General features: G+C 42.7%; 1 protein-coding gene across 1 annotated transcript in view; it reads left to right on the top strand.

Annotated features, from left to right (window-relative positions):
* Window positions 1-7765: 7765 nt before the first annotated feature.
* The window catches only part of LOC146565153 (CXADR-like membrane protein), a 118936-nt gene continuing 111478 nt past the window's right edge, over window positions 7766-15223 (top strand). The window contains exon 1 of the mRNA XM_085288084.1: window positions 7766-7954. Coding sequence (XP_085144210.1) covers window positions 7921-7954 — 34 coding nt within the window. The 5' untranslated portion in view covers window positions 7766-7920. The remainder of the gene's footprint in view (window positions 7955-15223) is intronic.

Raw genomic sequence — 15223 nt, 5'->3', positions numbered from 1 at the left:
AATAAAAACAATGTCAATAACCAAAATAAATAGAAGCGTACATGAAAACTACACAGTCCTTCACCTTTCTGTGTCTGATTTTTTTAAGGAAAACAGTTTTTCATTCCACTAAAAACAGGACAAACCCACCAGCATGAACATTAAATAAACTATTACAATTGTAAAACAAAAATCATTTACAAAATGTAATAATTATCAGTGGGTCCCAGGAAATAGAATGTGACATGGGATTTAGATTTCCGTTACCAGGATGGTCGGGTTCAGCGTAGTCTTTATCACCACCTGTCAAAGACACATCATCAATATTCATGTTTGCTCAGGTTATTCACTTGTTCACATCTGTCTGAGATCATTCATACTGTTGTATGGATGTGTGTACAGTATGTATATAATTATCAGCTATGTAAAAGATATTATCATCTCTGTATTCTTACCTAGTTGGAAGTCCTCCATTCAAACTCAGAGAGCCACTGGAGGAAGGTGGTGATCCGAGGGCTGATGCTTGTAACCTTCGGTTCTCCTGTCCTCAACGACTGGACAGTTATGGGACCATGGGTGGTGCCACTCCCCTGCCGCCCGTCTCTTCCATCAAAATGACCTACCTACCTTTTCCCTTTCTGCGTAGGAAACGCTTCAGGAAACGGGGTAGAAGGAGTGGTGCCCGCGTTCGCGTCAAGGCTTATATTAGAGCCATGGCTATGGATTACCCTTCTACAAGTCGTGAGCTGTCACGATTTATCTTCTACTCCAGGAGCCGCCTTGCGGCGAAATTGTTAAGTCATCGTTGGATATGCCCTGTTGGCCCTCAAACCTATCCTACCTGTCCAGTGGCTTATCACTCTGCTCGGTCTTGGATTACACCGCCTGGCCGTGGTGTTCAACACAGCAATCTCAACACCCTGCGACGGGCTACCGCTAATGACCTAGCTCCTCGGACTCGGATTGCTTTATTTAATGTTAGGTCTCTTTCAAATAAGGCCTTTCTCTTAAATGACTTTTTCCTCACCACGGGACTGGATGTTCTATTTCTGACGGAGACATGGACTTCTCCGGGTGAGTTTATCCCCTTTTCTGAGCTTCTCCCTCCTGACTGTGCCTTCTTTAGCTCACCAAGACTCACCGGTAGAGGTGGTGGCCTAGCCTCGGTTTTTAAAAACAAACATGAAGCACGGCTGCTACCCTCCCCAACCTATTCTAGCTTTGAAGCTCAGTTATTGGAATTGACTGGCCCTCGGACTACTCTGTGTGTTGTGGTTTATCGTCCGCCTAAATACCACAAGATGTTTATTTCTGAATTTGCTGACTTCTTGGGATCCATTCTTTTTAAATATGGTTCTGTTATTATTTCTGGTGATTTTAACATTCATGTCTGTTGTATGGATGACCAATTGGCTAACGATTTTCTAGCACTAACTGCTTCTTTTAATCTTACCCAGTGGGTGAATGAGCCTACCCATGCTAAGGGCCACACCCTTGATTTGGTTTTTTCATACGATGTGGATATATGTATTAAGGAAATTAGAAACACTGGACTTTCCGACCATTCTCCGGTTATTTTCGATCTTGACCTTGGCAACACCGGATCACGCTTTGAGGCTCCTCTTTGCCCTACGCGTACTGTGAATGCTGATACTCTGTTGAAATTTTCTAATTCTTTTGTGAACTTTTCATTTACTACGTCAGATTGTCTTACTCCACATACGCTTGAGAATTTCGCCAATACTCTATTAACTACATGTTCCTCTATCCTTGACATTGTAGCACCGATCAAAATGAAACGCCCCAGAACCTACTCACAATGTTGGTTAAATGATTCTGTTCGCGCCTTACGACGTATGTGTCGACGGGATGAGAGGAGGTGGAGGAAAGATAATCTCCAGTCATCATATGACATTTTATGCATTAGCCGCTCGAAGTTTCAATCAGCTGCCAGAACGGCTAAAGCAGCTTTCCTATCTAAAATTATCACCACCAATGGAAACAACCCTCGAATTTTATTCAAAATTTTCAACTCTGTGGTCAACCCCTGCCCCTCTATGCCTCTGCCGTGCTCCCCGGGCCTTTGTGAAAAATTTTCAAGTTATTTTTTGGATAAAGTCGCATCTCTTAAACCTACCCTTCCTTTGGTGACCGACCGTATGCCCACCCCTGATTGTTCTACTACTTTTTGTCAATTTGAACCTGTTTCTCTCTCTACTCTGAAGCATCTAATTGAAAAACTGAACAATACTAATCTTGTACATGATGTTCTTCCATCCCGTATAGTCAAGGATTGTTTTAGTGCAATTGGACCTTGTCTATTGTCCATATTGAACTCCTCCTTGCTGTCCGGCTATGTACCATCAGCTCTTAAACATGCTATAATCCAACCTGTTCTTAAAAAAAGTAACCTCGATCAAAATGATTATGCCAATTATAGGCCGATTTCCAAACTTCCCTTCGTGGCTAAAATTCTTGAGAAGGTAGTTCTGCTTCAACTTCAGACCTACCTGGATGAGAATAACATTAATGATAAATATCAATCGGCCTTTAAACAACACCATAGCACTGAATCAGCGCTGCTTCGTGTCTTCAATGATCTTTTACTAATGGCTGACAATGGACGCCCCTCTGTCCTAGTGCTATTGGATCTTTCATCGGCATTTGACATGGTTGACCATAACATACTATTGGCGAGACTAGAGCACACTGTAGGCATCAAGGGCGCTGCCTTGGATTGGTTTAAATCTTACCTCTCCGATTGGCTCTCTTCGGTTCACTTGGCCACCTCCTCCTCCTCCGCTGTACCTGTTTGCTGTGGTGTCCCCCAGGGATCTGTGCTAGGCCCTACCCTGTTCTCACTGTATATGCTTCCTTTAAGTGTCATTTTTGAGAAACACCACATTGCCTTTCACTATTATGCCGATGACATCCAGATCTATTTTGAGCTGAATGATGATCTAGCTATGTCCGTGAGTAACTTTCGAGAGTGCATGTGTGAGGTCAAGCAATGGCTTCTGGCAAATTTTCTTATCCTTAACGATAAGAAAACTGAAATTATGATCTTTGGCAGTGACGCTCTTCGTGCCAAACTTCATGATGCTTTTAGTTTTCTCACTAGTTCTTTCCCTGACACTGTTAGGAATCTGGGTGTGCTACTTGACAGCTCATTTAAACTTGATAAACAAGTATCTGCTGTCGTCAGATCTAGTTTCTACCAACTTCGCCTTATTTCCAAGGCCAAACACTACATCCCGCACAATGACTTGGAAAAGCTTATCCATGCCTTTGTAACGTCAAGACTAGATTACTGTAATTCACTTTATTATGGTCTCCACTCTACCCTTTTACATAGATTACAGACAGTCCAGAATGCCGCTGCACGCATTCTAACTAAAACTAAGAAGTTTGCTCACATCACTCCTGTCCTTGCTGATCTGCACTGGTTGCCTGTGAAATTTCGTATTCAATTCAAAATTCTGTTGTTTACTTTTAAAATTACTAATAACACAGGGCCAAGTTATCTTAAGGAACTCTTAAATTCATATCTTCCTACGAGGGCCTTAAGATCTTCCTCACAGTTATTGTTGGTTCAGCCCAGATCTCGCTTGAAGTCTAGAGGTGATCGAGCGTTCGCTCTAGCTGCACCTGAGCTGTGGAACAGTCTCCCGATTGGCATCCGGGCGTCTGATTCTATTCAATCTTTTAAATCACGGCTTAAAACATATTTGTTTGAACTTGCTTTTTCTACTAGTTAAATTCTCGCCTCGCTTCTTGTGAGTTATTCTATTAATGTGTCTGGTTGTTTTGCGTTGTCCTGCGCTGTCAATGTTTTCTATCACTGTGTTTGATGGTACAGCTTTACTCTGTTATAGCTGTGTGCTATAGTTTATTCTTATTAGTGGTCTTTACCTGTGAACATAATCTCACACTTATATGACTCTGACGTTATAGTGCTAATTATTTTATTATTTTATTGTTGCGTTGTCTATGTTCTCTATCACTGTGTATGATGGTACAGTTCTACTTTGCTATAGCTGTGTGCTATAGATTATTCCTATTAGTGGTTTTTACCTGTGAACATAATCCCACACTTATATCACTCCGATGTTTTAGTGTAAATCATTTTATTGTTTTATTGTTTTATGTAAAGCACTTTGGCATGCCCCTGGCTTTTAATGTGCTCTATAAATAAAGATTGTTGTTGTTGTTCCTCTTTACGACACGACCTGTCTTGCGGCTTGTACCAAGTTTTGCAGGGCATTTTGTTCCCATGTCTGGATTGATCCTCACAAAGAACCTTTTAACGGAAAAAAGGCTGCTTTAATTTCAAAATTAAAACATACATTACAGCAATCACCTATATGTTTCTGCAACTGTAGTCAAGCTATCACATATATTTCATTCTTAAATGGTGTAAGCTTTAATGGTGTAAAGTATTTACCTCTGTATCATCTCCAGTGTGATGGACGCTGACTCCTGATACTCAAGGTTGAAAACGTAGTATGACGCAAAGAAGACAGCAAGGGTGCTGGCAAAGTCATGCATGTGCTCAGGCTCATAAAATACCGTGCCCTCCAAACTGATCATCCAGCGGCTTGCAGACATGAAATTATTCCCTAAAAACAGACAAGAGTCCAATAAGACAATGTGCTCACCCTTACAAATAAGGTTTCCACAAGAATGCTGGATAGCAGGCCTCACACTGTACAAAAATTGAATCCACACGGTTTGCTGCTATTTCTCTTATTATTTATTATGTAATGAAAATTATGATCAATTACAGGAAAAAACTGCCTAATGTTTTGGCATTTTGGCCTGTGCTGAAATGTTAGGCTGTTTTTTCCCGTTGGTCATTGTGTATAATAAATAATAAGAGAAACAGCAGCAAACTGTGTGTATTCTATTTTTATACAATATAAAACAGACAAACCCCTGTTAAGTAAGTTGTTGTGGGTACAAATACCACAATAATTACATAGATTTTTTACAAAAATATTACAAGAAGATTGAAACTATTTACTTACCAAGCGCTATTACCCTTGGTGTGATGAGTAAGGTCATCTCTCTCTCAACAGACATCTTGGTGGAAAAAGCCTTTAAAACACAAAAGGAACTGATTTGAATGATGATACCCAAAATCATTGAAATATTTTTCCTTTGTTTATGTTGACAGTATCAGACAGAAAGTTTTTTGCCACACTCCTTAACCTCACATGGTTTACTGAGACTATCATTCCCTGAGTATTTAAACTGTGTGATCGACCTGTTTAGTTGTGCATAAGTGAAATGCTTTTCCTGTTTCACTAAATGACTGATGTACAATGCCAAGTCATTAGAGACTACACCTTCAAATAAATCATGACCCAAACATGGGGGAAGCCCAGTGCAGACATGAAAATATTTCAGAGAATTGAAAGGTGAGTCAAACTTTACCCCCTGTACCATGTCTTGGTCAGTGGTGGATAGCTGTTGTACACTCTCCTTGTGACCAGTGATGGTTCTTTTTGGACCAAGCTTTAGTGGTGTCTTTTCAAAGTCTGTCCTTTCAATCAAGCAGTATCTACAAAAATGCGTACTACAACTGAAGTTTTCAGTGAAACCACCTAAGCAGTGTGAACCAAGATTATCTCCACAAATGGAAATCAAGGCCGCTTTGAGGGTATTTCCATCATCTGTCTCAATCACTGTATCTTCTAGATCTTTAAGGTCTGTGATAATACTTGAGAAAACTTTCTCCTGACCAAATGTCTTGAAGTCCCTTTCTCTGCACAGCATCACCAACTGCATGGGATCAACTGAAGAGCGATTGTGTGGCTGGACCTCACCTAGACTCATGTAAACCCCCAAAACTTTATGTTTTTTCTTCCCTGACCCAAGAGGATTCACAACCTCAAATCCATCCTGGTAAAGGATGATGGACAATGAAGAAGGATTGTCTTTTAACAGAGCATTTTCTTTTACATTTCTTCCATCTGCCACATCCTCTACAACCATGTTGGAAGAGGTATGATCTTTGGATTGGTGATATTGCTCTTTAACACTTGACTGTCTAAGGAGGGATTTTAATGTCTCTTTGATGGAAATGTACTGGCAAAAGCATTCCTTTCCAGCAGCATCACTTCCCAGATAAATCTGGGTGGGTTCAACATAGTCAAAATACTGCTTGTAAAATGTTCTCCTTGTTTTGTCAGATCTGAGTATTCCTTTGTTGTATATTGTGAAGACATCCTCTTTAGAGAGATTTTGAATAATCATTTCTATCTCAGTTTGTGGTATGTCTAGCTCAGAAAGCTTGCCCTTCAACTTGTCAAAAACATCTGACATAGAAGTGCTATGGACATGCTGAAATCCATCAAGAATACACTGTATTGTGCTCGCTGGCAACAGCATCTTGGCTTGCATTTTCAGGTAGAAAAGAGCCAAATTATGTAAAAATGTCTCTTGTTGAGAGAGAAAGCAATCTACAGTGTTTGCATGGCATTAAAGATAAAGATGTAGCAGAGGCAGCAGCGTACTAGATGGTGATGGAGGAAGTGAGGAGGAGTAAAACTGCACCATCACTGACTTGGGTTCAGATCTTGTACTTTTCTCATGGTCTCCCCTCATACATAGAAAGGTCTATTTTTGTAATTTTGCCTCTGTACATCTTCACATTAAATCAAAAAGTCAAGGTGAGATTAAAGTACACACTTTGTTTTTATTTTGTTCAGCACTTTTGCAATCACAATTATGATCCGAATGTGATGTCGTACTAAACACTTTTTCCAAGATGAGCTCTATAAATTCTCTCTAGGCTCCTCTTGTTTGTGTGTTAGTTTTATCTGTTTATTTATTCATTTCTATCAGTATTATTTCTCTTATTTCAGCATATGTGTAATATAACAATGTCTAGCCAAAGGCACACAGAGAAAGATCCAGGAGAAGGGGGGCCATCAGTACTGAAGACCTGAACCCAAATACGACTGTTGCTTCACCCTCTGCATCTTCTCTAGCTCCTCTCTCAGCTCTTGGTATTTCTCCAGATTCTTGCGTTTCTTCTCCCTTCTTCTCACTTGTAATCACAACATCTATTACCAAGGCCATCTTCCTCTGCTTGTCCACTACTTACTATGTCCAATTGGTAAGTTACCACCAGTTTGTCTGTCTGTATCAGGAAGTTCCACAGACTCGGTCATTCTTCACCACCCTTGGGGGCGTCTCCCATTTTGACCTCGGGACTTCCAGGCCATACTCTGCACAGATGTTTCTGTATACTATGCTGGCCACTTGGTTATGGCGTTCCATGTATGCCCTGCCTGCTAGCATCTTGCACCCTGGAGAGAGTTTTGAAAATGATTTTATACTTGTAGTCTGTAATATCTATTAGACCTTATATAGATGTAATATCACATTCTTGTATAATAATTGTATAAATTGCAGGTCACAGCAGCACACAGAAGGTCCAGTTTATTTATAGCACATTTCCAAACAGTCCATGATGCAGAAAGGGCTTAACGATGTAAAATGATAATAAAATAAATAAAATCCACAACAATGAGGCAGTAAAATGTAGAAAAACACACAAGTAACTAAAATAAGTGATTAAAAAAATCTAAAACAACAACTAAGGCTGTTAAAACCAAAATGTTTAGGTCAACGTGCGTTAGCAGCCAGACCATAAAAATGTGATTTTAGTGACGATTTCAAATGTTTGTGCAGATCTGGGCATCTGCACTCGTCCGCAGCTCTGCTTGTGATTAGCTGCAGGAGTAGCAGCAGGACGCACAGACAGGAAGACATCAAGGAAGCAGCACGCTGACGAGCAGACAGGTCAGCAGACACGAGACTTTGCGCTCGGATGAAGGGCGATGCTGACTGTGGCGTGCAGTTGAGGTGCGGTTCCGGGTCTCGCTGTAGTCGCGGTAGAGTCCTCCCCTGCTTGGATTTGTCCTTGGAGGGATGTCGGCTTCTCATCAGATCAGTCTGTTCGTGGGTAAGCTTTGCTTTAAATGTCATACAGTGCAGTGTGTGTGTGTGTGTGTGTGTACTGCGGGTTCTTGCTGCACTCCCACACAGCTTTGAAAAAGTTTTCGCGGTACTGTTTGAAAAGAAGCTTTGAAAAGCACCTCTGTGGATTAATGTGCACATACAAGATAAGGGCATAAATACCTCAGTACAGTAGACACCGCACAGACTGCTTGTCAAATGACAAAGGAAGATTGTTTTATGAAGGACAGAATTATTCCCGTTTATATTATTAGAGAAATAGAATAAAAGACTGCACCTGAGCTGTGGTTTCACCTGCAGACAGAGTAAGACCAGTGTTCTTCCACAGGATATATGTGTGTGTGTGTCAGTGCTCATGTTGATAAAAACATTGGACAGCAGTGTTGTTGATGGAGTTTTTACCGTCACAGTACTCACTGCCCACATTCAGCTGACTGCCATTTTGTGCCAAGAGGAATTTGTCACACATTTCCAGATGGACAGTCTTTTGAACATCACGAGCATCGTTACTCTCCGTGCTCTGAACCTTTCTCACTTTATGTCCTTGTTTCTCTGCCTGTTCTGTGTTAGGCAAGCAAAGAAGACAAAACGATGGATTGAAGTTTGGAATTAGGTGCTGATTCCATCCTGATTTACCTTCATAGTGTGTAGGGTGTGTGTAGCTATTTATGTGCAAATTTCACATTATGACAGAAATGCCTAAGACTTACCAAGCATGTTAGCATTTATTGAGAAATATGAAGGTGGAGTAAACAGAGCTGCTGCAGGTTCTGCTGACCATTACTGTTTTAGAAAACAAGTCCCACACGAGAGAGAAACAGCACCACCATTGGTATGCTTGTCTGTGGGTGATGAGACACTTCATTACTTGCATTATGGGAAAATGTTAGACGAGCCACAGCAAGCACAGCTTGTTGTACTTCATCAGCTTGTCGTGCAGCTAAGTAAATGTGATGGAGCCACCATGACACATCAGTTTGTTTGTGCACTGACACCATATCTGATTATGTGGGTCATGTAGTAGTATTCAATTTAGGATTCAGTACAGTTGAAGTATGAAGATTGCTAAAAGCTGTCTGTAAACCAGCTCTCGCCCTCATCAGTCCTCAAAAAGAATTCATCTCTTTCAGTTTGAGTGGGTTAGGGTTTTAGTGTACTTTCTCTTTGAGCTTTAGGAAACTCACCTCTTTGCCTCCTGTTGAGTACTGAGAACTATCGACCTCCTTGCTTACATTGAGCTGATTTGCACAAACAGTGAGTTCGGCCTTATTCCTCTGCTTGTGTCTGGATAAAGAGATCAGCAGTGGCAGGCCAAAGGCTCTGTTAAGAGTGGAGATGATAGACGTTAGGGTGTGATGTGTTGCAGCATTCTGTCCTCAAATCTGTGGCAGCTGCCCTCCCTCGTCTCCTTTTCTTCTTGTTGAGTGTCTCAGCAGTGTGTGTCATCGGTGACTTTGACAGCCAAAAGACTCAAATAGGCCAATAGCTTTGGATTTGTTGTTCTTTGGGATGTGGGGAGCAGTGCACTCCCTCCGCCCGCAACGATGCACATGCCATCTCTTCTTTCCATCACTCCAGATTCACCTTAGGACTTCAGTGTGCATCTCGCTCAGACACTCGTCATGTTTGATAATCAGAGTAGAATCTCTGTACACTTAATGTCAGAGTGCCGAGTACAGAAGGCCTGTTTCACTCAGACTAAGGAGGTCAGGTGGCAGGAAGTGGCAGTTTTGTCTTGTTCATCCAGAACTGTGAGAAATGTGAGTAAAATGTATACCTTAAATACATCAATGTAAACTTTGTTTAGACTTGGCTCTAATCATCGCTCCATTCTTGATGCAACCATGAGTTTATGTGCCAGTACAGATCCAGTCGGTGGTGGACACACGGTCCTGCCTGGTGGAACTGATATGGGGCTGCATGCGTGTATGTAAACACTGAGTTTTAATTGGCTGTGTACAGCAGCAGGGATTGGTCCCCCTTCTGTCTGCAATAAAAGTTTGCACCACATGATAGTTTTTAATGAACTGATTTCTCACATTTATGAGTTTCCATCAGATTTCAGAGCACTGAATGAAAATGACAGTCACAGGTTTGTTTTCTTTTTTCTCACTTGTGGCCATTTTTCCAGTTCCAGTATTTAAACCTTCCCTGAATGGCTTTCAGAGTAATGATCATTCAGGGAAGGTTTAAAACCATGGAGAAGTCTTTTTATGGCTGTGGGTAGGGATGGGTATCGTTTACGTTTTATCCGATACCGGTGCCAAACTGGTACTTTTGAAACGGTGCCGGTGCTTAAACGGTGCTCAAACCGGTGCTTAAAGAATGGAGAACACAAAATTGGTCCAAAAACCTCTCATGTTCAGCTGTTTTTTTGTAAAAAGATAACAATGTTAGCCTTTTCTGCAGCTATGGGGCATATATGGTATCACTCTTGGCTGGAAGCAGTGCTTAAACAATGGAAAAAACACAAACTTTGTCCAAAAACCTCTCATGTTTAGCTGTTTTCCACTTTTTCTTTGGTCATTTTAGCCTTTTTGTCCAGGGTGAAGGGAGTATCTGCCATCAAACAAGAAGACAGCCGCATGTAGCTATGATGGTGTTTGCTAGTTCACCTTACATGCATTAATGTAATAACGTGGTTAGCCTACTCAACGTAAATTACACACGAACAACATGAAGCTACTCACGCAGAGAAGAACGGCTGCTGCTGCATCATCATCCTCATCATTTCTGCTACACTGGCAGGGCTAGGGGCCAGGACTCTCCTCTTCTGGTTTTTGGGGGATGTTGCTAACTCCGGGTCCGATAACAGGCACCACACCCGCAGTAGATGCGCTCGGTGTGAGGTCTCGCAGCAAGCTATCAAATACGGCGCATTTCTCGGCTTTAAAAGAACGCTATGTGTCGCCAGGTGTTTCATCAGATTTGAGGTGTTACCTCCTTTGACAGTATCACAGTATCAGCTTAAAGCACTTGTTGCTGCTGAGTTTGCATATTTTGCTGTGAAGTACAACCAGACTTTGACCGCTTCGCCTTGGACATTTTTAATCTGTAGCTCTGCTCTAAAAGAACGTACGTACCTGGACCCGCCTACTATCCTCAGAAACGTAAAATGATTGGCTAGAATTCAAAGTGTATCACAGCTCAGAAAAAAAAGCACCGAAATAAAGCACCGAAATGTGCGCTGCTTTTCGGTCTGGTTACTACTGTTTATGTCAGAACCGGTGCCATCATGGCACCGGATACCGGTACCCATCCCTAGCTATGGGTTTGATTTCCATCATTACAGATGGTTATACATTACACATGTATAACCATGTTATTGCACTGAGGACTGAGGTTACAATTCACTTCCAAAGTAATATTCCAATATTATTTCTCCACAGCCACATCGGAGTGGCTGTAGGTCAGGAGGGTTTGGAAGGTTGTTCGATCCCTGACTGATCCCCAGTCTGCATGCCAAATAACCTCAGGCAAGATATTAAGCCTAAGTTGCTGTGCGATGCATCCATCAGAGTATGAATGTGTATGAATGTTAGTTAGTGAGCATTTAAAAAAATCATGGAAGAAACAGCTTGTATGAATGGGTGAATGTGGCATGTTGTATAGAGTGCTTTGAGTACTCTGGGAGAGTAGAAAAGCATCCATTTACCATTTACACCCACAGATTTAAACACTGTTCGGTCTGTGTGGACGTATTTTACAATTTCCAATAGAATACAAAGCAAAACCCTTTAGTGCGACCCAGACAGGTCACCAGTCTGCCACAGGGCTACACAGAGAGACCGACAACCATTTGAATTTAGAATTACCAGTTAACCTAACCCCACAAACCCCACAGTCTTTGGACTGCTCTGTAGCCTGACAGAGCAAACCACCATGCCACCAGTGAATTAAAGTGAAGCTACTGCTCATTTCCAACCCATGCCCCTTGTTGGGCTTTTACATCCATAGCTGAGGGCTCTGCCTCCAATTCTGGAAACTAGGAACAATAAATAAGGCTCCACTTTTAGGGCAAAGTGCTCTTAAGTACAGTAATGAATTATTTGTAAGTGAGGAGAAGATTTTAAAAGCATTTTTTCACATTCAAGGGTGGCCAGTGAATAGAAGCTAATATGTTATTAAGGACTTAGAGCAGTCAGGATGTTTGATATGCATCTTACAGGCCATATGGAAACCTGAACTTATTGATACAGTTTTTAAAGGCAGATATAATGATTTTATTTTTGTCTGAATTTATATACAGAGAATTACAAATAGACAGTCTTCTGTATTTCCTTAAGCCATCTCCCCCAACCAGTCGCAGCAGATGGCCGCCCCTCCCTGAGTCTGGTTCTGCTGGAGCTTTTCTTCCCCTTAAGAGAAAGGTTTTTCTGCCCACTGTAATGTATTGCCTACTCATAGTTCATCTGATTGCTGGGGGTTTCTCTGTATTATTGTGGAGAGACTGTTGTTGTGATTTAGTGCTACATAAGTCAAATCAAATCAAATCACTTTTATTGTCACATCACATGTGCAGGTACTCTGGTACAGTACATGCGAGTGAAATTCTTGTGTGCGAGCTCCACAAGCAACAGAGGTGTGTAAAAATACAATACCGTAAGTACAAGCAAAATATAAAAATGGGTAAATCTGAGAATTATATGAATAAACATATGTAAAATATAAGAGTGTATGCGCATTACTGAATGTGTGTACTAAATATGTATATCTACGTGTGTGTGTGTGTGTGTGTGTGTGTGTGTACATATTTTAAAAATGAAATAGACTAAACAATAAAATAAAATATACAGAGGTTGGCAGTTGGGAATGTGCAAAACAAGTGGCATTTATATACAGTGTGGAGTGCATAATGTTGAAGTTCTGGTAAGTGAGGGTGAGGTGACTATGAAGTGTTCAGCAGTCTGATGGCCTGGTGGAAGAAGCTGTCTCTCAGTCTGCTGGTTCGGGACAGGATACTGCAGAACCTCCTTCCCGATGGAAGCAGTCTGAACAGTTTATGGCTGGGGTGACTGGAGTCCTTGATGATCCTCCCCGCTTTCCTCAGGCACCGCTTCCTGTAGATGCCCTGGAGGGAGGGAAGCTCACCTCCAATTATCCGTTCAGAACACCGCACTACTCTCTGGAGAGCTTTGCGGTTGTAAGCGGTGCTGTTGCCATACCAGGTGGTGATGCATCCAGTGAGGATGCTCTCAATGGCACAGCGATAGAAGGTCCTGAGGATGCGGGGGCTCATGCCGAATCTTTTCAGTCTCCTGAGGAAGAAGAGGCGCTGCTGCGCCTCTGCGTAGTGTCGTCCGCAAACTTCACAATGATGCTGGAGTTGTTAGTGGCTGTGCAGTCGTAGGTGTAGAGTGAGTACAGGAGAGGGCTCAGTACACACCCCTGTGAATGAATGAATGAATGAATGAATGAATGCTTTATTGGCCATATGCAGGTTGCCCCACAGAGGAATAGGACCCCAGTGGAGCACCAGTGTTCAGTGTGACGGGGGATGAGGTGATGCTGCCCAGTCTGACCACTTGGCGTCTGTCAGACAGGAAGCTAAGGATCCAGCTGCAGAGGGAGCTGCTCAGTCCTAGATCCTGCAGTTTCCTGTCCAGCTTCGAGGGAACGATGGTATTGAATGCTGAGCTGTAATCTACAAACAGCATCCTCACATACGTGTCTCTCTTCTCCAGGTGTGACAGGGCAGTGTGTAGTGTCAGGGCTATGGCATCATCAGTGGACCTGTTGTGGCGGTATGCAAACTGTAGAGGGTCCAGTGAGTCGGGTAGTGCAGAGCAGATGAAGTCCCTGACCAGCTTCTCGAAGCATTTGCTTACGATGGGGGTCAGGGCTACAGGTCGCCAGTCGTTCAATGAGGAGATGGTGGAGGATTTGGGTACAGGGACGATGGTGGCCAAATTGAAGCAGGCTGGGACTACAGACAGAGAGAGGGAAAGGTTGAAGATGTGTGTGAACACTCCAGCCAGCTGAGCCGCGCATGACCTGAGGACGCGGCCGGGAATCCCGTCCGGACCAGTAGCTTTGCGTCTGTTCACCTTCCTGAAGCACCTCCGCACATCCTCCTCAGACACAGTGTGCGCACTGACGTCATCCGCGGTGCGCACACTGTCCGTCTCATGGTGTTCGCTGTGTCGAATCTAGCGTAGAATACGTTTAATCAATCAATCAATCAATCAATCTTTATTTATAAAGCACTTTTCATACAGAAAAAATGTAGCACAAAGTGCTTTACATAGTTAAAAGCAGCCCACCCCACCCTCCAACTCACTCCCCACACTCTCAATACACATATATCCCCCCACCCCCCCCCACACACACATACACACACGCGCACACTTAAAGAGTAAAAATTGGGCTGGGCTCGCATGAGCCAAGTGAGGAAACATTATAACAGAGAGCCGTCTGCACCAGGAGCCGGTCACAGACCGCAGCCTCCGGGCTGGGCACACAGCAGGAGGGAGGCCAAGGAGCCCCCCAAACAGGCTGAGAGGACCCCAGAGACCCAGCAGCCACGGTCAATAACAGCCCCGGTGCAGAGAGCGCCCTCCGAGGAAACACTGGAGATATGACGCAATACGATATATACAGGGTAAAATGATAAAATAAATAAGAACAGGATACAATATAAATATAAATATAAATAGAGTAAGAAGATTAAAAAATGAATAAGAATAAAATCAAAAAATATTAGGTAAATCCTAAATTAATAATAGAATAACAGGATAGAATAAATAAGCATAAAAAATAAATAAACGCTAAGTAAAAGCTAAATTAAAAAGGTGGGTCTTGAGCCTGTTCTTGAAAACATGTACGTTCTCTGCGGCCCTGAGCTCCTCCGGCAGGCTGTTCCACAGACGAGGACCATACCACTGAAAAGCTGCCTCTCCGTGAGTATGTGTCCTGACTTTAGGGACAATCAAAAGGCCAGTACCAGAGCACCTCAGGGTCCGCGAGAGTTCGAATGGTAAAAGCAGATCTGAGAGATAAGAAGGCCCAAGACCATTAAGACATTTAATGGTTTAGATCCTCACACAGAGAGGCCGTGGTCTGCGGTGTGCTGGTTTTCCCTCTAAAGTCTGCGATCGTGTTTAGTCCCTGCCACATACTCCGAGGGTTGTCAAACTGTTGCTCCACCCTGTCCCTGTACTCACGTTTGGCTGCTTTTATCGTCTTCCGGAGTTGGTAATGTGCGTGTTTGTAGTCCGATGTGTTCGCGGAGGCAAAAACGGTGTTCCGTGCCGCC

The sequence above is a fragment of the Mchenga conophoros genome, linkage group LG10, assembly GCF_057382185.1.
Source record: "Mchenga conophoros isolate Kocher_MC1m ecotype Shallow Benthic linkage group LG10, M_conophoros_male_GT1.1, whole genome shotgun sequence".
NCBI lineage: Eukaryota > Metazoa > Chordata > Actinopteri > Cichliformes > Cichlidae > Mchenga > Mchenga conophoros.
The sequence above is the reverse complement of the archived record's forward strand: the minus strand, read 5'-3'. Positions and strand labels throughout refer to the sequence as shown.